We start from the raw sequence: 24,917 nt of genomic DNA on the forward strand, positions 1-24,917 counted from the left end.
CTTTACATCTGCTGTGGCTGTTTTAAAGTGCTTTATAAATAAATAAACATTGTATTTAAAGGCCCATTTACAGTCGGCACAGTGGACAGAGTCTGCTATTTGTGTAATTCCAATTTCACAAAGCCTGATAAAGTACCAGTGACATTGCCAAAAAAAAAAAAAAAAAAAAAAAAAAGACTTGGAGAAAATACATGATAAATGCCCACAATAATGTAAACAATTTATTGGAACAATGTACAGATTCAAGCTATGGTAACCAGTCACACCCACTATATCATCTTACAAATATTACAAAATTACTACAGTACAATATAGAGTCTTTGCATGATCCAAAATATTTGGTGGCCCCAAAAGTATTACTTATTTTTAAAATTCAGCAGCTTATAAAAAAAAAAAAGAAAAATCAAAACATGTCTATGAGAATGATGTTTTCACTTTCATTAGCAAAAGGATGAAGGCAGATAATCTAATCAAGTTTAAAGGCTAATTAAACTAGACTACTAGAGCTCCTTGACTAGACATTCCTTAATATTGATGGGTGCTTTATAAAATACAAATTTTTCAATAAAGCTTCATAAAGTCAAACCTATATTTGCAGAGTTGTCAACATATGCAATTGCTTTTAAATCAGCTTTCACCTGCATCTCTACATACAGTGTACTGTACTTCTATTGCAAAACCCCAGCAAAAATCCTCAAAGTATTTGCATTAAAGGCATTGTGCAGAGATTACACCATTTACCTAAGCCTGATAACAATCACGTTTGACAATAAGGATGTAGAAGTAGGAATCGTTCCTACTTCCTGGTTTCCAACTGTAATCCCACTGTTCAGCTAGCAGTGTTGTATGTATTAATGCTAATGTGAAGTAACACCCACTGATGATGGGTGGCTTTTTAAACCAATCTTTCTTGTTTGAAGAGATGTGGAAAGGTGGAGACATGAGGAAATCGATAAAAAACAAACAAACAAACAAAAAAAACCAAAAAAAAAACCCCCCAAAACAAATAGAAACACAAACACAGAAACACACACACACACACACACACACACACCCTGAGGTAAACACAAAAACATATTCATATAGTGAAACAAGTACAATGTATAGCAGCAGTTACGTCAAAATTATAGCACAGTAGTAATTGGGATTGTTGTGTGTTTTGTAGAACTACTATCTTTTGAAGAAAGAACAGAAGTGTGTGCACATCCACCCCGTCAAGCTGCGATTACTTCATATTTTTGCAAGCCGCGAGCTGGAATGTGACAAGACAAAAATCACTTCTAAACACATAATGATGTGACACATACGAGTATTTGCCTCTGTATTCCATGATGCATTATAACCTGCATTCACCGTGTATGTCCTCAAAAAATGTTTAATCTAAGATTAGTAATACATTTCTTAATGTGGCAGTTGAGCTAACACATTAAACTACTTCTACACTCTAATATCCCAATTGGATCAAGATGCTTAATGCATTAAGGTCCACACATTTTAGCAGCAATGCTCAATGACCTGTCAGGTCATATTCTAAAGTGTTTGGCTACATCATTCATTTTAAGCACTTGCTAAGTAAGTAGGTAAGTAAGTAAGTACATTTTAGGTGCATCACAAAGGATTTAAATACTGCAATTATTACTCTGGCCAGCAGAGGAAGAATGGATGGGCGTAAAAAATTAAAATTAAACAAAACAATAATATAAAAAAAAAATAAAATAAAAATCCATCATGGAATACATTCAGGCCATCTGCAACTTAAACATATAGATTTAAAAAAAAAAAATAATAATAATAACACTGCAACACAAGAAGACAACATGTAATTTCACAGTATTTAAAATCTACATATCCAACTATAGGTGAAAGGTGAAGAAGAGAACACTCTAGCAAGATTACTGTGAAGTCTTTAAAAGTCACAGTGATGCTGAACATAAATGGTTGCTATACAAAAAAAATAAATAAAACCAAAACTTGATTGAAGCTCCTGCAACCTTCCCACTTTAAGTTGGGGTGTAAGGGGCCACCAACATGCAAAAGATGAAAGTACCCCACAGTGACAACCACCCAAAACATTAGAAAGTCATCCTCAAGATCATGCTTTTAGCACAAAAATTCCAACAACCAATAACAAAAACATCAGTACATTGAGAAATTAACATAGTTAACATTGATTTGATGGTTTATATGGTTCTGACAACCAAAGTCACAAAAAAAAGCAAAAGCAAAAAAGCAAAAAAAACAAATCACTGAGACAGTATTTGTGCCATTGTGACATTTACGTCCAAAACACAATGACACAATAATCAGCAAACAGGATCTTGTTATCCTGCATGCTTCTCCTTCATTTGTCCTTTCCGAGGCTCAGACAATATAAAAGGATAAAGTAAGCATCTAAAGCTTTGATATGCCTGCAGATAGATGTCCATGTCACATTCACGCCACAAGACCAAACAATGATTCACTCGGACATCACGCCACAGCCAAGATTTTACACATTTTTCTAAGTCAGTGTGTGTAAAGCCCGTCATGCTACATTACAGCTGATTGCCGTAAATCTCCAGTAGAAGAAAACATGAGTACTGTAAATACAAGACCCAAAAAAAAGAACCTTATCAAAGCTCAACAACAGCTGTCAACACATTTCACTACAGCTTTTCCACAATGATATACACATGCTACCCATTTTCAGAAAAGCTGCTCATTTAAAAAACAAAAACTATGTGCTCCCTTGTGACAAAACAGCTTTTTCTGTAGGAACTTTAAACCATCTCTGTACTTACAGGAAATGTGTCTCAAAGAACCTTCAGCTTTACTTCATAATACTTCTCGTTTACTCTTATAAACGCATATCTGAGCAGAAGACCTACATTTCTCCTTGTCTAACAAAAAGTACAGGGTTTTGTAAAGATTTCTCAATTTTTTCCACATTCATTTCTTCTCAGTAGTCCAGAAAACAAGATGTTTGGAGAATAAATGGAGAGGGAAAAAGCAAAAAAAAACCCAAAAAACAAAAAAACAACAACAAAAAACCCCCCCCAACAAACTACAACTTCTGATTCAGATATTAGATGAATTTTCCTCCAGTGATAAGGTTGTCCTGCCAGTCCCTTTTGCCCCTTTGTCTGTGCATAGGGGCACTGAGAACTGTAGCTATCATCTCCCTCCCACCCCATCCACCAGGTCAAGGAGGGGGGTCAGCACCCCTTCCCCTTCCCTCAGCAGGCAGATCCTTCCCCCCAGTAAAGGGTAACATGCTCCCTGGGATGGTTCCCGATATTGTCTCCCATAGTGAATGACCTGTATATAGAGAAAACCCTGATTAGAATACAACATTTTGGGTTAAATAATAAAAATTATTTTCAGAGTGGTACCAACCCCAACGATGAGGCACGTGCTGTGGAAACAGTTACACCCCATAAAAGGTTGCCAACCGTTCCTTCAGTGGCATTGGAAACTGATCTGCGAAGCGTCTCCAGTTGTCGTCTCCCACCTGGTTCTTAAACCCATGAAGGATCTGAAATTAAACACCACGAGATGTTTATACTGAGGAGTGCTTTTCAAAATAAATCCTGTGCATTTTAAAGGGTCAACTGCAAAAGCTGCCATTCCTGAATTTGGTCACTAGGGAGCAGCAATAACTGTTGATAAGCAATAAATGGGTTAAAGCCTGAGTGCAAACTCTGAAACCAGGCAAAACTGACAGAATTTATTCAGCGATTTTTATTGTTAGTGTTTTTCAGCTTTTACCTTGTAGAACATGTCTCTGAGGTCATCCTTTGGATTGACCCAGGAAGCCACTGCATCACAGAAGAATATAAAATCCTGTTCCAGAGAAAATAAATAAGGCGATGCTTCAGCTTCCAGAGTTATTAAAAACAAAGTGGCCACACAGTCATCTCTCTACTGCATCTCACCTGCACTACACCTCCTGGATTTACACTAATCATAGTGCAAATTCCTCTGAATGCGGAATCCTTCTCCTCGTTGTCCCTTATATTTCGCAGACAGGTGCACCTGACAACAGGGACGGCCACATTTAACACCACGCTTATCTTAAGAATACTTGAGCAACAACAGAAACCAGCATAAATCTGCAACTATGAATAACTAGTACAGAAACTCGGATGCATTCAGTACATGTTACTAAACTGACATGCATGTTTATAATGCCAACTTTGAATGAAGCCAATTACCTCCTTTGACACAAATGTGTTTTCATTATCAATCCTTTTCTTCATATACTCTAAAGACAAATTACATTTTTCAAATGTGATCAAAATGTCCTGCAACAACTAACCCACAAAAATGAAGAGCCACTCCCAATTTGCATCTGATCAAGGTTCAACTTCAGTGTTTTCTCCTCGTATGCCTCTGAACTGCTTCCAGTAACACTGCTGACACCTCCAAACCTGCACTTTTAATCAATGCTAGCATATTTTCCTGACATTTGCACAGTAATGTATGGTAAAGTGAAGCGCGGTGCAGCTGCCATACACATAAGTCCCTGGGAACTGTTGCAATGATGCTTAAAACCTTTGTAAGCCTGTTGGTTCTCCACTCAGACTGATCAGGAAGAGTTTAAAAAGAAATTGATAATGACTGAAATATATCTCTTTAAAAAAAAATAACTTTCCCTACTTTTTTCATTTCACCAAGGAGATCTGTGAGTCATTGCACGTGTGCAAGTGAAAAAAGAAAAGAAAAAAAGAGCATAAACGGAATGATTTAAAGGATCAGCAGCTCTTGAAAGCTTTCTAGAGGTGCACTAGGAAGCAATGCTAAAGAGGCGATTGGTCAAGTTTGCCATGATTTGTTTGGGTTTTTTTAAATCCACAGAACTTTTTGATCACTTTGCACATTTATCTAAATATGAAATTGTTTCCCGATTTACAACACATGAAGCATGCACACAAAAGAGATTCAAGTAAAACAAATCAAGCATTTTAAAATATTTAAAACTCAGAAACTCTTCTAATATCTTCACTGATGTCTTTGAGCAGTGTGTTCAGCAAAACCTCATCTATAGCACCTTGAATATAACATTACTTTTTTGTTTTGTTTTCGAAGATCTACTAAAGAAGGTTTGGGGTCGTTTTGGGACAGGCACATGCAGCTGGGTGACTACTAAATGAGAAAGGAATTTAAGAATGCTCTTTCTCATTAAAAGACTGCATCCTTTCTCTGTTGTTGAACCAGCAGGCATGTGACAAAAAAAAGAAAAATCTGATCCCATGCATCTTTTAGGTTGTTAGCGACAGTTTACAATGACCAAAAAAAAACTAGAAATTAAACAAATTAATGTATAAAAAACACATGAAGGTGCTACTGAGGCAAAAACAAATCACAAGTAGGACCTAAAAGAGGACAGGGTTAGTCACACGGTTGGCAATGATTACAAACTGATAGGAAAAAAACAAACAAAAAACCAAAAAAACTGAAAAGAAAAAAAAAAAAACCCAAAACGCTTTTGAGAAAGGAGAGTGAGAAGGGGAAGAGGAGGAGAGCTACAGGGGAGAAAAAGGGAAGAACAGGCGACAGACGAGAAGATCAGAGGAAAGCAGAGAGAAGATGAATTAAATAAAAGATTGAATAATACACACCAGGGTCTTATAAACTGCTGTAGCATGGGTGCCACCTCTTGAGGACAAACGTAACCAAGACGACCAATTGTTATTGCTAAGGTAACGCAATCACGGTTACACACCACCAAACGCCAACCAAGACATGAGCAATGAGGAGGGGGGAGGAGAAAAAAATAAAGAAAAAACAAACAACTCAGAGACAGAAATCAACAGAATCTGTGTATGATAATAAACAGAAGATTTCACTAGCGTTGATTATTACTGCCCCTTCAAGTCAAAAGGGAGGAATGTAAAAATATGACACTCTAAAAAAAGACATACAACACGTTTAAGGGAGAACACATTGACAACTCTGACAGGACATTCATAGAAAAGGCAAACAATGGCATCTGCTTCCAGGAATTACATGGATTTAAAAAAAAAAAAAAAAAAAAAAAGCTATTTAAATTGATCAATTTGATGAAACTGTACGTGCCAAGACACATGCTAATAAAAGGTGTAGCATGTATGGCGTAAAACAAGAGCAGTTCAGTGGGATTTTTTTTCCCCCTCTTAGCGATTTCTCCCTTAAACTCACAAATGTTAATTTTCATAAGAAACAGAAATGTTTTTTGTTTTGTTTTTCTTTTGGAAAAGAAATGACAGATTACTCCAAGCCAACTACATGGAGGGAGACTAGTATCCAGCACAGCAGGTTCTTATGAGGCAGAGAGGAGGGAGGACCTAAGTTTAAGAAGACACAAAACTATGCAACATTCTCATTAACAAACAGGCATTTATGAACAGTCCAATGACACATGCAGAAAGCAGATGGTATGCTCATTAGAGTAGAGTTCAGTGCAGGATCAGCTGATCAGAGGCAAACTGAAGAGTGCCGCTGTGCGAGCCGAGAATTTACAGCCACCTTAAACTGTGGTATTATGTGACCTAGTTTAAAAATAGTTCCAGTGGTACGCTGGCTCTCGTGGAAACATCCATGTTAACGGAATTTACACATGGCTATGTTTGCTAAGGTTTGATTCACTGTGGCGTTGTCAATTTATAGATCGATAACATGCAAGAAACTGTTAGTGGAAAGGTTAATGATCTGATACTTCAAAAATTGAAGTTGTATGATGCCCAATTGTTAAGACATGGTTATTGATTATCATGTATCCTGCATCAAACATTGGCCATTCTTAACAACATTTAACATCTATTGGCAGATATGCATCCACATTTAAAGAACAGTAAATAAAAGCAACAAATAAACTGACAGCAAACAAACAGGAACACATCTATAGAGTCCCTAGTTTTATTTCCTTTTATTTTGGCAGGTCACACTTCACCCTTGCATGCATAATTTTGATGCAATGTTCACTTGACTCATCCAATTCAAATCTCCAATGCATTTGGTTCAAACAAGAGTAGAGTGTGCAACCTAAAAATAATCTCAGCTAGGTGCCCTACTTTTAGTCAGTTTAGGTGTCATTTGGGATTAGTTGTTTAGCTGATCAGTAACTATGTGAGGCTATGCAGTCATCTATCTATAATTCTGTGTAAGCTTTGCATTTGGTTTCATTACAATATTGTACTTCACCTCATAGAGCAAAGTCAGTCGACATTAGTTCATTCCAAGGCAGGGCTCTTACACGGTTTGCTCAGTTGAAGAGTGTTAAGAATTTCACACCAGGGCTTGCTCAAGGCTTCATTTTAATTTTATTTCAACTTACAGGCCACTGTGCCAGGCTGCAAATCAATACCTGAAATATTCAGCATACTTTGGTGAAACAAGCAAAACTAGTAAGGCTCATACCTTGGGAAAGGCTGAAATTAAAAGGGAAAGACACGCAGTCTAATAAGTATAGTTAATCCTGGCTAAGTGGACCTGAGTGAGTGAGTGTGTGTATAAGTGTATACACCTCCCTCTCTCTGTGTTTGTGTGTGTGTGTGTGGCAACCTGGCTGGCTGACGGGCTCAGCACTACCACCGAGTGGTACCTGTGTTCTCCAGTAGTGTCTTTGGGGTATTGGGCCTGTTAATGATCTCCACCAGTTGGTGCAGCACCATCGCAATGTATGGTTGCATTTCAGGCCCTAAGAGTGTAGGTATAAGAACTTAAGTTAATTCAGATTTTAAATGTGTCACTGTACATCGTCTTAAAAGAAAGGCACTCACCCATTTGTATAGATATCTCTCCAATTGCCCATGTTGCATTGTTGCACACTGATATTAACTCTGGGTTTAAATTTGTACCCAGTATGGGCATGAAATCAGCTGAAAGGAGGAAAATTAATATCTTAGAAAATTACTTGGAATTTATTGTCACTGGTGCTTCAGAGTCAAGTACACCGAACGTACCGATGCATGGTTTGACATGCTGGAAACAAGCCTTGGTGAGATCCCCTAGCAGAGCAAATGAACTCTGACGAACTTCTGGCATTTTGTCCTGAACAGTTAGAGAAAAAAAAGAGAGCACAAGGTGAGACATGCAAGTCAGTTTACGTTTGTTTGTTTTTTTTCATGTTAAATACTTTTACAGGGCCTTACCTGCATGCACTGGTACATGAGGGTGAGGATATTGCTACGAGCCACCAGCTGCTCAATGGTGCCTCCCAATCCTTCTGCCAGTCCACTAAGAAGATCCAAAGCCACAATCATGAAGTCTTTGTCAGGGGCCTCATACTGTTCTGGTTGGGACTGATGAAGCTAGAAAATATAACATGACTTAATTTAACAGTAATAAATATTAAATAATAAGTTATATGGCTTCCATCTATGGATCCACCCCACTGTGGTAGTGGTTAAACGTCCACTAAATACCTTGTTTACCACTTGGGGCCAGTGCAGCAAATTGTAAACAATACTAACAGATTGTTAACTTTAAAAAAAACACAATAAAAATCACCATTTTTGTTGTTGTTTTGCTTTACATCGAGTTCCACTTGACTACCCAGAGTCTCCAGCAGGTTTAAATGTTTTCATTTTGAATAAATAGATAATAGAAAATGCACAGAAAGTCTTTAAGTTGTCCATTCTAGACATTCTCACCATGGACTGAGCAAGGGTCTTTTGAACGAGGTTGACACAGCGTTGGTACACGGGCTCACAGTAGGGCAGGAAGCCACTCTGCAGTGCTGTGGCTACAGATGACAGACACTGAGGAAGGTAGGAATTGTGGGTTAGATACAAAAATCATGGATATTATGCAAAAATTTGACACCTTTAAGTGTGCATGAGAAACTCACTTCTAACAAAGGGAAAAGATCTTTGTCTTCATCTTTTAGTTGGTTCCATTTCTGGATCAAGGGTGGCATCAACATCTGGATGTACTCCTAATACATATCACACATTGAATGCACCGATAACAATGGCTGCCAATGTATTCTATTTTACATTCAAACAAATACAGCTTTTTTGATATTTTACAAAAATAAGTACATGACAACAGCAGTATTAATGTTAGATTTGCATAGAAATGTGAAGTGAAATCCAGCAAATGCTTCTGTTTTGCATACCGGTTTATTGAGATGGTGGCCCACTGAATCTGCAAGTGTTCCTATTGCATCATAAAGAATTAGCAGATTTTTATGTTGGTACTTGCTGAAAGCAAACACCAGTGTGTCCAGGATGAATGCCAGGTAGGGCACCAGCTCTGTACAAGCCTCCTCCTCCAAAGTGGCAAAGGCACTGGCAGGGAAAGATTAAAAATGGGGGGTTAAAGCAATGTGTGAAAGTAACTACTCTGAAATTTGGATGCACCTGAATCCTTCAGGGGAATATGTGGGAAACACAGATGCAAAAAAAAAAAAAGAAGAAAAAAAGTCAGAGTTAATGTGCTGTAAAATGAGAGACATGGCTTTATCATCTCACTCACCTGCAAGCAGCCTCCTGCACACGCTTGTTGCTATCCAAAATGCGTTTGAGCAGCTCTGTCATTAAAGGCTTCAGGTAAACATCCGGAGGCTGGCTGACAACCCAGTGTGCATAGCGGCTCAGTGTCCAACAGGTGATAGAACGCACCAGGGCTTTTGTGTCAGACAAACACTGGATGAGATGAGGGATGAGCTCAGGCAGGTATGGGATCATTCCTTGCATGCAGCCTGGAGAAAAAGGATAACAAAAGTATTGTTTCAAAGTGGTACTTCTTCTGATTTTATATTCAAAGAGGGACCTCCCTCTCTTCAATTTCTCTTCATTTCCCCCTTCTTACCTTCAGCTATAGCCCCCAGCACTAGGATTCCAGACTCTTTAACTACCCACTCTGGATGGAAAAGCAGCTCTTTGAGAAGAGGCAGGATGTGCATCAACAGATCTTCCCTGAACACGTTGGCCAACACGTCGAGCGCTGCTGCTGAACACTTGCCTAACAGCACACACATACACAGAAACAAAGATCATACAGATGTAACAAGCATAATACAAACAAGCAGAAGACAATTAGTACACCATCTGCTTTTTGGGACTGTTAAAAAGGTGCACGATGTGGCATGTTTGTTCTACTGATTATAAAGTTACATAAAACCTAAGAAAAATGAGATCTTCCTCTTCTCTATTAGCCGTTTGGACTACAAGACAATGCAGGGCTCCTTTCAGTGGAGTTCATGGATAAAGAGCCACTATGAATTATTTTGAAACAACCATCACAGAGCAATCTAGACAGTTCAATTTAGATATGCACTGAACTCACGCAGGTTCCAGTCAGAGATAGTATCATCATCATCTAGTTCGTCATCTTCATCCTCCTCATCCTCAATTCCATCACCCTCATGCTGTTGGGCAACAGTGCGGGAGCGATGGAAGCGTGGTCTGATGTCTTGCTCGTTGTCTGGAATGGCCTCATCCTCTTCAATGTCTCCCTGAAAATGAACGTATGGTATAAAAATTCTTCAGCGTGTAGGCATTAGCATGAGAGTTCAGTCAGCTGAAACCAGAAATTAGCTATGCATTTTGTGTTGTAAAATGTATACAACTCTAATTTGTTTGTACATCACAAACAACTTAACTGCATGTCAGCTTGACTCCTGGAGCAGTTTATCATTGTACCGTCACGTAAACATATTAGGCAGTACAAACTGACCTTGAGCAGAATGATGTCAATCTCAGAGTACTTCATCCCGTTGACAAGCACCGGAGTGAGCCTGGAGCAGCGGCGGGAAAAATGATGAGAACAAAGGGCAAGGTTAGGGCAGAACTCACAGGCAATTACTCACATTTGGTCCCTGCTGTGGACACAGTTTAATGTGACAATTTGGTGACAGATGTTAAACCTGAGGTCAACTCTTAATCAGCCACCGTGAGGTGAGGAAAAATAACACCCTAGTACAAGGTCTTCGCTGACTTGCTGCCAAGGCTGCTATGAATCAGCTACTTTCAAAACCAGCATAAGTCTGTACATTACATCTGGCTCTGTGTGTGTGTGTGTGTGTGTGTGTGTATTTTCTTACTGGGAGAGGTGGCCACACAGCACTTCCTTACACACCGGCTGCTCGGCCAGTGTCAGCCAGAACTCACAGGCCTCTAAGGCAACATTCTCGTCATGGTCCTGAGTCCTCTGTAGCATGTACTGAATTTAAAAAACAAAACAAAACATACAAATAAACAAAGACATTTTCACGTACAAATCTGAATATTTCATCCCAAAGGAAGGAATGCAACCAAATCTAAAACCTGCGACGCACTACTATGAATCTGTTCAGAGAATAGTTCATTTCATTTTTGTCTTATTATAATGACCATGGTGTATGTTTGATCAATGCCTCTAAGAGGAGTTGGGGAACAGACAATCTATATCAAACTTACTACATAAATTCTTATAGTACCAGGATCATCAACATCTATACAGCTTTTGGAAATAATTTTTACCTCACAGATAATATAAGTGTATAAGCTGATCTAAAAACGAACCACAACATTATAGTACATCAGTGCGTGCCTGTGAATTGTCCTCATCTTTAACGTTCATGAGTTCAGTACACGTTGCATATATGTTTTATAAGGGCCAAAGATTTGCAAGAGTCTAAATCAAGCAGTGATGTGAGTAACTGTAACTGGTTACTTTGTCTTCTATAATGAATAACTCACAAGGAAGAAGAAGAAAGAAAAAGTATTTCTAATTTGTTTGTTTGGTGCTTTTGAACATCTGACTACTATGATATAATGAATATAAAAATAAAATGATAAATTCACAAAAAGTGTTTGTATTTTAATACATGAGTAAAGAAAGTGAAGCCAGTAACACAACTAAAAGCTACCCGTGCATGTCTATTGTTTAAACCAAACCCATCAGAGAAAAGCAAATGGGCTGATAAAGAGTAAGCAATAACTCTTTATGAGAAACTATCATTTTATAGATTTAGTGGGCAAACAAATAATTATTCAGCAAAGTCATGTTTGCAAAATTGGGGGGAAAAATAAATTAAAACAAACAAACAAACAAACAAACAAAAAAAAAAAAAAAAACACAGCCCTACTTTATTCGGCCATGTTCATCAGAATGACATAAAACGACCTCCAGTACAACAGAGTTGCTTACTGCTGTGTTATTAATAGAGGTTTATGTCATATGTCATATTTACTCAGGGTTCATCCACATTTTCCATTTCAAAATGTCATATTTATCCACACTCCTGAGGTTTATTGAGAAAAAAAAAAAGAAAAAAAGACCCTGAATTTAACAACAAGCTACATGATTTTTTAGGTATCTAACATGCAAGTTTCATTTTGAAGAGCACACTGTTATCCCCCCCCATTTCCTTTTTACATGAATACATTAGGGTGGTCGTGGCTTCTCCACTAGCTGACTCACTAATGTAAGTGATTCAATCCTGGCTCTTCAGGTATGCATGCCAAAAGGGCTTTGGGTAAAGTGTTTTAAGTATATGTATAAAAGGTACTGTGTGTGTGTGTGTGTGTGTGTGTGTGTGTGTGTGTGTGTGTGTGTGTGTGTGTAAACATGGCTTGTGCTGCAATGCCCATTCAATGGTTAAATGGACTATAGTACGTGCCAAATAAATGATAGTCCATTTATGTTACTATATAATCCAAAAATGTTCTGTCAAGCTTGACATTTGACCATCTGAAATGCTGACTTAATATAATTCAAAGACTGTAGAGGGAGCTGTGTGGAGGAGTGTGCATTCGGGTGCAGGCTAAGGTTGGCCTGCTCTCTCACATAGTAGTATTTTGTCTGAGGTGCCTGCCTTCCCCAAATGCTATTGAAAAAACACTGCAGAACACAGGGAGAATCTATACCACCTCTCTAAACCTTGAAAACCCATTTCAATACTGCACCGATTCCCCGATTATCAGCTTTTAGGCGCCTCCCTTTTAGTTAATATAGTCATTCTTCATCTTTACAATACACTCACCTCTATGATGTTATGCATGTGTGGCAGGAGACGATCGAGGCGAACCTCAAGCAACATAACAAGAGCTCTACAAACATTCTTCCTCACTTCTGGCTCATCATCTGTTGCCAGTGCAAAGAGATTCTACAGAGGGCAGGGCGACAGCTTAAAGTTAATACCACTGTTGGCAATAACATAAGAATAAATATGATTGAGAGGGGAATAGTCAATACAGTAATGCAGAACATTACAGATAATGTACCAGTGTTTTAGATGTTTGTGAATGTACACAGTTCTGCGATTTGCTGTATGTATAATCTGTAGCCATTTGCTTTAAATGTCCAGTTTACTATATCAAAACTGTTAAATATATACCCCATATCTTTAAAAGACATAACAAAGAAAGACATACATTGAGGTGCTGCACCATCTTACGGTACAAACTGGCATTACAGAAAGGCCCCAGCTTGACTTCAGTTGAGTTGTCTTCAGCACAGTACACAAATGTTTCGGACATAAAGTCATAGCTGTTCGATTTATGACGGCTTTAGTTCATTTATTACACTTTTAAACTATTAATTGCTACTAACTATTCAGTTTTTTTTGTGCTTCAGCCTCTGCCAAATATCTGACTTCAATTTTCTTATTATTAATCTCTTCTCCCAAGCCCTAAACATAATATAATTTGCAATAATTTGCATGAGGCTTGGCATATGCGGCGACTGATTGCAGAAAGCCACAAACTGGAGAGGTAAATCCCAAACTGTCAGAGGAATAGCTCGCCTTATTGAAGTGACCCTTTAGTAGCTTCTGTTTCTTTCTTTTGGGGCCAATGATTTGTTTTGCATATAGATACACTTAAAAAACAAAAAAAACAAAGCATAATAGATAATATAAAGGAGCATTAGAGTCTGACTTGCCTCAATGAAAGGATCGATGTGAAGCATAAGAGCCTGAGTCCTGCTGATGATGAACTGATTGACGCAGGCGATGGCATGAGACCTGCAACAGAGTAACAACCACATTAGAGTCACACCGACATGTTTTCCTCACATGTTGCACACTGTGAATGTAGCCTCTGTATTATTATTTGCCCCATCTCCTCCAATCTAACCTCCAAATATGAGAAAGCTCTCTCTCTACAGGAGTTTTACACTGCAACAGACACTCGTTGTGTGTCGTCTCTAAGAAACATAAGACAGACTGAAAATGTACATACTGGCTGTGTATTCAGATTTAGACTAGACATTTTATTGTATCCAACAAATGGAGAATAGTTCAGGCAAGACACAAAGTCACAGTTTTGGTACACCAGCTGATATCAGCTGGAATGTCAAGTAAGTCCCAGTAGAAGTTTTTCATCAATTTTAAATTACTGAGGAGGAAAGGAACCATCTTCATTTGCTTAAAGTAGTTTTAACTGAAAAGTATGCACCGTCACTAAACAGGTATAATAAACAGCATTCACAGACAATTTAAATGCAATGCCATGCACATTCTAAAAGAGTGTAACAGACTAGGTCATTTCAAATAATAAAACATCCATGTGTAAGTGAAAGGTTCAAAGGACAGTGTAACTTAAAATCAACTTCAGTCAGCAAAATTGGAAAAAAAGAAGTATTATGATACCTAATCTTAGGACTGCTGTGTTTGAAAAACTGCAAGAACTTGGGGATCATGATGTTCAGAGGACGGTCCAGCATGTCACTGTCCAGGATCTCAGCAGAGTCCTCGCAGATCTTCTGAAGAGCTCCGAAAGCTCCCTGAAAACAAAGGAAAAAAATGGCATAAGGAAAAGACAGCAAAGTAAACAATGAGAAAGAAAGAGACATGATGGAAGATTGAATTTTTCTGCTAATTTATCAGGAAGTTAACCCCAAAATACTGAGACACTGAAGTAGACAGTAGGAATAAAACGTATTTGGAACTGGTCTTATTTGCCTGATTCTCATCTAACATTGAGGCAAAATTTACTGTATAATAACATAATTTGCTTCATTGCATAGTAAGAATAAAGTCTGCAATCGGAAGCACGCATAAGAGCCAAAGGCTTTACATGCTTAAGAGCCAAATATGACAGGTACAATGTAAGAGGCCACACAGTGAAATAAATAAATTGCCCGTATGGTACACTATAGTCATATTACAATCACGCATATTTAAACCCAAGCCCAAAACAAAAATCACCCTGGTTCTATAAATCCACATACTGTGTATAAGCTCTGTAACATATGAGACATGGAGGATCATAGTGCTAGTATTTGCACAGTGAAAGCACTAAATAATACATTCCACCTTCTCATCCATGATGTTCAATAGGATTCATCCACTTCTGCTCTAATAACCTTCAAACAGTTGGCGCACACATACACACGCACACACACGCACACAAGCTGCTTGACAGATGGTTAGTATGCATGCTCACGATATGCTGCAGACTTCAGTCTCTCTCACAAAAATAAATAAATAAATAAAAACATTGCAGCCTGAGAGGCAGATACAAGAAACGGCACAGCACTGACACCAACGCTGTCTGAAATGTGTTTCTATGGAAACCACTCCCATGTCGGCATTCCTTTTAGAGGACAGATACAGAGCCATCTCCACAAGAGAAAAAAAAAAAAAAGAGGGGAAAATATGCTCAGAACCACAGGGGTGACACAAGACGAGGAGGCTAAGGTTAAATCAAGGTCACAAACAAGAAGGGACAAAGGAAATTTATGAAGGGGGAAAAAGGCATTTCTTTCATCAGACTGAATCTTGATGCCAGCAGGTAATCGGAGACAGCAGTGGAAATTTCCTTTTGGAATTTGGAGATGACATTGAGAGAACTGCTAATGGCACCTAGAAACAGACGAAAGGAGACAGTTCCTTTAATTGTATAAGACATGCTGCTGTTTAAGCTAAGAATTGGAAATCCAAACAAACAAAAAAAAAAAAAAAAAAAAAGTAAACAGATGTCATATACATAAGCCATGATATAAAAATCTCATGACAACCCCCAAAATGTCAGATTTATCTTAATGTTGAAAAACATGACTGGGTTACTAATGAGCTATTTAGAAGAAAGACTTCCTTTTTCCCCCTCCTATCCATATGTATTCAAGATCACTGGGGTTTAAATGCTGGCATGGCATGATATGTTAACACACATCACGACTAATCAAGAATAATGACCAGACTAACTGATAATGCAATTGTTGGTTGCGAACCTGCGTGGGAACCCAAACAAATATTTCATATTACGCACAACTGTGCTCCAGCGCTGCACACAGTGACGTCAAAACATAATACAGGCATTTGTGTGTGTCAAGAGAGAAGTGCAAAGTAATGGGAGTGGCCTGCAAGTGTTTCAATGATATGCAAGTATCTAAAGTGTAATCTTCCTTTCAAGTCCTGCTACTGAAGGTCGTTCACTGTGAGAATGCAATTCACGCAGATGGCTGTGAGCCACGGCAAAGAAGAAAAATAATAATACACCTGTAGTCGACTAAACGGCTCCTTCAGAATCCTGCCCTTGAAATGTGAATAATGCTACAAATGAGCACTGAGGTGGCAGAGCATTATCATAGGTGATCGTTTTCCCCTTCGAGTGGTATCAACACCGTTATAGCCACTTGTCAACCTCCATTAATCAAAACATAGCCATAACCTATATTAAGCCGTCCACCAGCATTAAACTTGGCATCTGACACACCTGCTTGTTTCTTTATATAGAGCATGCAGAGAAGAGCACAGCGTGGTGACACGAGGAGCTCTTCCAGCAACCACTAGTCTTAAACCACAAAAAAGGCAGGACTCACTGGTAAGGCAGCAGCTCCTTATGTTACCAAAACAAATGTGTTTTGATTTTTCTGCGTTTTGTTATGTTCATACTAAGCTTAAAAAAAATCTATGACATCATTACTTGAGAACAGATGATTTAAAGCTAAAAACAGCATGCTGCAGTTTCACCATATACAGAAGCTTGTCTTTATACACAGCGTCAGCAGACATTAGGTCTCAGCGTGGGACTGTTGAGCAATCAGAGGGAGGATGATTCACTGGGAGAGTCACGAGGATCATCTTGCACAGATACTGTACATGCACAACATATATTGATCAAATGGCCCAAGGCCAACATGCATTTACACGTTTCTCAAAGCGTAGATTACAGATCGGAAACTGTACACTGGCAGTCACTAAATATACTCCCAAAATAGATATCAAAGTCATGCTGATAGAAATAGTGGATTATTTTGGGGAGGCAGTGGATGCTCAGTTCTTAAAGAGTACTATATGGCTAATCAAGACTACCAACAGCTCTATCCTAAAGTGAAGAAGGTGCCAGATACTACAGCAACAAAAAATAACATCAACATCAGCAACAAGAAGAAATACTGACCCTTTAAAGTGTACTTATTTACTCATTTTCAGCTCAATATTTAAATCTTGGACTCTAGACTAGCTGATTCACTTTTCCCAATAGCCCCCATCTATCTCACACTTAAACTCTTTACACACCAGATGTATACAATTCGGGCAAATATTTAGTGTTAATATTTTTTGAACTTGCCTATTTTTACATGCAGCCCTTCAAACCAACTGCGTAATATCACAGGACAAATTTTAAACCTTCATTCCCCCCCCCTGAATCAAGCTTGATTTTTCTGATATTTTGCATGGAAATAAACAGATCTGACCATTCAGAGCACTTAATTTGGAAACAACTGCGTTCGTAGCTCAAAAAATGCACTAAGCTAAATATACAATGACGTTGAAATAGTAAAATAATCGTATTTTACCTCAGACACACAGCTAGATGCTGCTCTGGGTCACGGTTCTCTGAAGTTATCCTCAAATTGGCCTCAACTCTGCCAACGAGAGCTCAAACTACCCACTGACATCCTGACATATGTATGACAGCATCTCTTCTGACTGGCTACACTGAGGTTTTTATTTCAAACTTTGGCCTGCTTATATAAACATAAAATAACTGGGTGTGCACTAGAAGTTGGTGGGGATGGTCTCTTCTGATGCAGCTAACCTTGGAAAAACCTGGAAACTATTCTAATGGTTGTCAAACCACATCTTCATTGATATATACTGAGGTGTCAAAACTCATCAAGGTTAGAAGGGAGGTCATCAAATGTTGTGCTTTGGGAGGAAAGAGATATAGTAATGATTATTTGTTTGCTTCCTAGTTATTCACAGTGCAGCAACTTGACCATCTTCAACAAGAAACATTAAGAAGCTTTCCAACCCTCAAGCTTCTTTTCAAAAAACATAGCTGGTCTTATAAGGAGTTTCTACATTTGGTTGCTTGAGTGTTAAGCCTCTTGCACGCACGCACGCACGCACGCACACACACTTCAAGATGGTCTGCAGTAACTACCTGACCTAAATCTCAGCTTCTGAACAAGCTTTACAAAGGAGGCTAGCAGCGGTGCTACACAAAGATTTATTTTTTTATGTCACACCTATTCCTTAAATTACTTTAAATCACATCGACAAGTAATAATCCTGTCAGCATGTATTTTTATTGCCCTAAGACACAGCTGAATTTACCACGACACTTTAACATGCTGTTTAATTTATTAATTCTGATGTCATGGGCAAATCCAGCTGACAGAATACTAATGACCTGGGAGTTTATATGAGCTTGAATATGGTTACACAAATCAGATGATCTAACAGTCACAACAAACAACTGTACTGTCATTTTCGTGGCTGCTGCAATGGAGCATTTAGAAGAACAAGCACTTGAGTTTTATTCTGCAGAACATTCAGAAAAATTAAAGATATTAAAAAAAAAAAAAAAAAAACAGAGTGGATCATGGTGGCCTGTAAAGATGAAATATGACCCAACAGCATGTAGTTATCGGCGTTTTGAAAAGTAAAGCATATTTGGACGATGATCAAAAACAAGAGAGAATAATTGAGTCAGAGCTGAATAATCTGCAGTCTGCAGCGGCTGCTCCAGCTGTGAGAATGTCTTTAGCTCATCTGGCCAGCAGGATACCATCCAGATGCTGCTTTATAGCTGAGCCAGCTTTTCTTTCCACAATAAATTAATTAATAAACAAATAAACAGTACACGCACAACTGTCTGTGTGCCCAGACAGGGAAACATGCTTAATTACAGCACACATGGGCTGTAATATACAGTCAGAAATATGTGCACGCTTAATCTCAGCACTCCCCACCCATCTCCAACACAGCTATGGCAAAAAGCGGCCTCTCATTCTCATACTCACACACACGCTTTTGTTAAACTTCTGATGAGTTGAAAGCACGGTAATTAAAGAGGAAGAAATCTGAGTCATTGGCAGATGATAATATTACAAAATGACATTAGCGTCATGTCCATATCAAGCAAAGTAATGGCTGCTGCCATATTAACGCTGAGCCCACTGCATTTCAGGTTGGATTCTTTAAGCTGGTTCGGGACTCTTTGTGTGATTTTTTTTTAGTAATGAAATGTCGAATTTTGACACTTTCCTGCGGAGCACTATTCATGTGCTACAGAGTGACTGAAACATGAATACATCATGGCTACTCAGCTGCAACATTTGAGTCCATCTTAACCAAGTCAGTTTCGTCAGAAGACATTTTATTAAAATCAATCTCATATTTTTGATTACTGCAGAAGATTTTAGAGCCACATTGTATTTGTATGATGCATTTTCAGTTCAGTGTGTTACAAGATAATTTTAGATTTTTAAGAACTTTTGAAATGATCTAAGTGATTTCCTGTTCATATATAGTTTGCTCATTTGTAATTGGGTTAGTACATACATTTCTGTGGAAACACGGTGTTAGTGGATTATTACAGGAAACATCATCTGTAGAACCCTTAAGAAATAGTTTTCACATCTTTCACCCGTATCAACACATTTGTGACACCACCAGCAAACATCAGCTTAGTGCCTAAAAGAAATTAATTTATAAGCTTCTGATTTGTTTGTCCTCACTTCACATGTGTTATAATCCTCAGAATCCAGCAGCAGGCAGAGTTTGGGTAACAGCTCCGGCCAGTTTTGTAGTTCTCCCTTGGAGGCAATTGTAGTGATGAGGATGCCTGTTGTCAGAGTGGGTTGAGTTAGTTGATTAAACCAAAATCATGCACAGGATATAATGAAACAGACATTTAATATTATAAAGCGCTTCTGTTTATAATCCATGTGAATAGAAATAACAGAAATGCAGCACATAAATAGCTTCAAGTTAGCTTAAACAGCAGGATGACCCCTAATTATGCAAATGTTAATATCAAGATTCTGCAATAATAGCAGGGAATGCTTGGGAGACCAAACCAGCATTTAAAAGCTGGCCTTTAACATTCTGATACAGTAGCCTATTGAGTTAAGGAAGACTATTTAGAGGCATTTAAAGCCAGTGTAGGGCTTTGCTCTCACTGGATTAAAAAGAAATAGATTAAAAAGAAATTCACAGTAGCCTTCAATCATACTGTAACTGACAAGGTCTGAGAGATAACTGCACCGCCTCTAAGCTCTGTTTTCAGGCTTCACAATCTTGAGCCAGTTACAGGTCCGTTAGGCCAGATTAGCCAAGCAGCGGTGAAAACCTGAGAGAGCAAACTCTGAGTGCCTGAAGTCAAAAGTCAGCAATAGCACGCTTTTGACAGCAAGTCTATGTGTCCACGCTAATCTGGTGGGAGGGGTTAAGAATGGAGAGAGGAGAACTGCAGGAGTTTTATTTCTAAGGGTTTTTTCATAGATTTCTGCCCACTAGATAAATAAAGAAATATAAACAACACAGAAAAGCAGACTCATTTTCTACTAAAAACATAACCATATCCCTAGAGCTGGGCGATAGAACGATAACGATATGTATCGCGATATAACTTTTACTCGATAGAGAAATTAAGCTATCGCGATAGACCTCGCCGCTCTTGTCCTCTTAAAAAAAAAAAAAAAGGTCAGCCAATCCAAATTAAGTAGCGCAGAGCTGAACCAATCACAGCCGCAGCGTCACGTCGCGTGACTTGTTAGTACAGCACAAGTGCCAAGCCGCACGTGTGTTTGTTTGGGAAGCAGCCAGCGGGTAATGGAGCCAGCGCGTAATGGAGGAAATGAGTGTGCCGACTAGAAAAATCAACCGAGTGTGACCGAAGAGAAAACAGATGATGGTTCCAATGCCGGAGAGATTGTCGAACGGAAGAGCCATAGAAGTTCCGTAGTGTGAAGGTATTTCGACTATTTCAAGTCTGACAAAAAACAGAGTAGCGTGCACTGTAAATTGTGCCGAAAACAAGTCTGGAAATACAATAAACTGGTGCATGCGTCACACTGTGCGCCACGTTATTGTTTCGGTGAAATGAATTTCTACAATACTGTTACTGTTAATTCTACTCTCTGCAGTGTTTAAATGCTCACATATACACACAGTTACTGTCCCTCCACACATACGACTCTGTTCTGCTTCTATGCCCCAGCTTTGTTTACTTTTTCCCACCGAGGCTTCTAGACTTCTGATTGGCCAACATTTCTGCACGGTTAGGAATCTAGCGCCACCTGCTGCTTTGGCATGTTCATAGCAGCGTTTTCCTTCATTTCTGCCTTTATGTGTGGACGGGATTATTTTTTAAAACGGAAAATCTCTGTTTTCAAAAATACCCGTGTACGTGTGGACGTAGCCTCAGTCTCTGACTGGAAGCGCTAATTCGTCATTCGGCTTTTGTCAGACTAAAGTAACTGTTAAAACTGTTTGAAAAGCTCAGCTATACAACAAGGAGAGATTGAGAATTTCCTTTTAGTTCTCAGTTTATTTGATATTGACAAAAGTTAGTCAGTTTTGTCTGTTCTTCTGTAAAACAAACTAAGATTTATTTTTAGAATTAATATTTTGTTTCTAAGTGGAATTGACAATTTAGTCTGTTTCGTTTGTTCTATTTTGAAACTTAAACGCTTTAGCGGCTGCCTTTTGTGTAGTTTGCAATATTTGCCTTTATTTATCTGAAAAAGTCTCATGTTCCTTAAGTACATCTACCCTGTTGAACTTATTATGGGAAATAAATATTTAAATAAAAACAAGCTGCTGATTATTTCACATTTTACTTGTGAGCAACAGCACATTTAAATCTTACAAATTCTTACAAGTTATTTGGCTTATATCGTGATAGATATCGTTATCGCCTGAAATGAAAAAAACATATCGTGATATGAAAAAATCTCATATCGCCCAGCTCTACATATCCCTAAAAATAAGAAAATAAATGAGCTACTATCCCAAATCCCTTTCATCGGTTTAATTAGTGTAAATAATATACAACCATCACAACCAATAATAAGGTGTTGTGTAAATATTCATTGTCATTTATTTCCCTGCTTTGTCTGCAAATGCTGATTATGTTCCCAATATAGTGAGCTGTAGGTTTTATATTTCAGCATGTAGTTTAAACAAATAAGGAAGTTATTTACAGGAACAACAAAGCAACGTACATAACAACAGAAAACATTTAAACATAAAAAGGTATGCATGGATGCTAAGGACAACATTACAATCAGAAGACAGAGAGGGGACTTACCAACAGTGGCCCGAATCAGAGGAGATGAGTCTCCGATGTTTTGGAGGCACTCACTCTTGATGAAATCAGACACGCCATTAGGGAAGTTCTGATAGTGAGCTTTCACATTGTTCTTCAGTATCAGCCCGCTCAAGGATCGGGTCGGTTCATCTTGGGAGAGAAAAGGCCAAGGAAGGAAATGTGAAAATTCCACTCTAGCTGTGATCAAAATGAAGGCTGGTGACTCAGACATTAAATTGCTTTCCTTTCATTTTTCACAAGCAGAGTATTACAGAAATTATGTTCAGACATTTATACTAACATTGTGGACAGAAACTATTTTACTGTTTGCTTAAAATGGGTAAGTAATAAATTCGGTCATTTTTTTTGTTTAAACACTTGTGGCTTGTTGCATCTGAGCTAAGGTCGTCATGCAACCGAAAAGGTCTTAACACCACTTAACATTTGGGTCATCTGCTGTGCAGACAGTCAAGCCAAAAGTTGAGCAGTGCCAGGATTTAGCTTTAAAATTAGAGTGGCCCATATTCTGTGTGGCACATCATTTGCAACAAAGATGCCATCAGGTCACCCAAGTCTCAGCCGGGCTGACCTGTCAATAAGCAGTTACATAAAAACGACAGCTGCCCAGGTGCTATTAGACGATCTAGGAACACACCACAGACACAAAATGACAGAGCGAAGGAGAAGGGCGGACAGCTTACCTTCTGATTTCAACTTTGTCAAAACAAATATCAAATAGTTGTTAAAGTCTGGATACTGATTCAGCTGCTCGAGTCTCTGGGAGAAATGGTTAAGGGTTACAAATGTACGAAGAGCATGTTAAAAGGCTGAAAGAACATCACTGCATTCTGTAATCTGATAACAACAATAAAGCCAAAAAGAGTTTTTTTTCCTCCTCCCCATATAAAGAGGAGGAGTGGTCTAATCTAACAGCATAATGATGGGAGCGTATGTCAGTGTGTGTGAGTGGACTGGATGTATGCTTGTAAGGGGGTCATAAATGTGTCATTTGGCATGACTGTACTGGCAGATGGCATCTTTAGGGCTATGACAGCAGCTAGTCTATGAGTTAATGAGACAGTCTGTATGAAGGGTTACATAAGAAATTTATTAAGGACCTGCATGAAACCAGACAAAAACATAAGGACCAGCAGCTCTGAGCAGCAGATGATTGCTCCTCAACTGCATTGTCACACAACACTAGCACAGTGTTGTGTGACAATACAGTGCCCAAGCTACAGAGTAAAGCTAATAAAGCACTTACATGTTAAACCTACCCTTTAGTGCTTGCCATTTAATCTAGCCGGAAGAGGTCACCTTAATACGGTTTTGTTTGATAATCCCTGGCACCCTTTGGAAAAGTGACAGAGTAAAATGTCACAGCGAAAATGCTTGAATAATGATGGCTTCTTATTCCACTCCATTAACTCCATTAACTCCTGTTTTAGAACAGGAGATTTCAGATTCTGTTGCACTAGTAAAATCCAGCAATTTCGTGCATTGCATACACTACTGTCACAATTAACACAATCACCATTACATCATTATATTATGCACAGAATTTCTAATTCGAATGTTAACTTAAATTAGTAGCATGTTTCCGGTAAGCTTAGCTTTAATTGAGGATTAAGTTGCAGATGATATACCGGGGCTTTAGACATGTTTTATTATGATGTTCTGCCGAAGAAATATGCAAGGTAAAGGTGTACAGGAGGAGCAATTAGAAGCTACCGTTGGTTATTGTATTAACCAAGCAAGACAATTTATAGCATTTTTAATGTCAAATGATGTTAGCACGACCTGCTCCGTTTGTAGCGCGTGCAAGCGAGACAAAAAAAAGGCACGAGCGTACCTGCTTGTAACTGTAACCACCCAGGCTAGTATTAGCTATCGTTAGCCTGTTGAGTCTGTTTTGTTATTAAATCACTAACAGATTATATCATCCATATCTGGCTCAAAAAGGATACTTGCTGGACGGATCTCTGTGTGGACGTATCAGGCGACTGAGACTCCTTCAGCAGCTGTAAAATTTGTTGAAGTCCTTGCTCGTCTGGTTTCCACTCACACTCCATCTTGCTGCTGCGGATAAAGAAATAACATAAGCTCAGACAGAGGACTTGTCATCGTACGCCTCACTAATGCTGCTCCCTACGAGGCGGAGTGATTTTGGATAGGGAAAAAAGGCTTTTACCTGTTCTGGCTTTGCCGTGCTGTGCAGTCGACTTTCTGCTGAAATGTGAACGTCTGTTTGGGTTTTCAGACATGGGCCTTACACGGCGAGTCGACCCGTTTTCTCCCAACCCAAGCTGAAAAAAACCTTCGGGCTACGGTCTGGCGTCGCATATAACTGGCTACATAGTCAGCTGACACGGAGCTGGAGGGTCCTAGTGCGCCACAAGTTTTTTTAAGCCTAAATAGTCTAACTAAAGATGCTTTTTTACAGGAGGAAGATAATTAGAAGGACCAAACATGTTTACA

General features: G+C 38.7%; 1 protein-coding gene across 3 annotated transcripts; it reads right to left on the reverse strand.

The window, feature by feature from the left end:
• Positions 1 to 208: 208 nt before the first annotated feature.
• tnpo1 (transportin 1) lies at positions 209 to 24,786 on the reverse strand. 3 transcript variants are annotated; one of them, XM_086301312.1, is made up of 25 exons: positions 24,631 to 24,786; positions 24,407 to 24,518; positions 23,141 to 23,216; positions 22,440 to 22,589; positions 19,864 to 19,970; positions 14,540 to 14,673; positions 13,831 to 13,912; positions 12,932 to 13,054; positions 11,009 to 11,127; positions 10,642 to 10,702; positions 10,252 to 10,420; positions 9,775 to 9,927; positions 9,439 to 9,664; positions 9,080 to 9,251; positions 8,810 to 8,896; positions 8,613 to 8,720; positions 8,112 to 8,270; positions 7,923 to 8,010; positions 7,740 to 7,838; positions 7,562 to 7,657; positions 5,601 to 5,676; positions 3,915 to 4,014; positions 3,748 to 3,822; positions 3,376 to 3,514; positions 209 to 3,297 (listed from the first exon to the last, which is right to left on the reverse strand). In XM_086301312.1, the coding sequence occupies exons 2-24, from the start codon at positions 24,509 to 24,511 to the stop codon at positions 3,407 to 3,409; spliced, it is 2,673 nt and encodes an 890-aa protein (XP_086157438.1). In that variant the 5' UTR covers positions 24,512 to 24,518; positions 24,631 to 24,786; the 3' UTR covers positions 209 to 3,297; positions 3,376 to 3,406. The 3 variants fall into 3 exon arrangements, 1 of the variants encoding a protein (XP_086157438.1); XR_015130426.1 differs by lacking the exons at positions 209 to 3,297; positions 3,376 to 3,514; positions 5,601 to 5,676; XR_015130425.1 differs by lacking the exons at positions 209 to 3,297; positions 3,376 to 3,514; positions 3,748 to 3,822 and having other exon boundaries at positions 3,914 to 4,014; positions 4,298 to 5,676.
• Between the last annotated feature and the right edge of the window lie 131 nt (positions 24,787 to 24,917).

The sequence above is a fragment of the Aulonocara sp. 'chitande type north' Nkhata Bay genome, linkage group LG7 (assembly GCF_057382095.1).
Source record: "Aulonocara sp. 'chitande type north' Nkhata Bay isolate Kocher_YH1m ecotype deep benthic linkage group LG7, A_spYH_male_GT1.1, whole genome shotgun sequence".
In the NCBI taxonomy this organism is placed as follows: domain Eukaryota; kingdom Metazoa; phylum Chordata; class Actinopteri; order Cichliformes; family Cichlidae; genus Aulonocara; species Aulonocara sp. 'chitande type north' Nkhata Bay.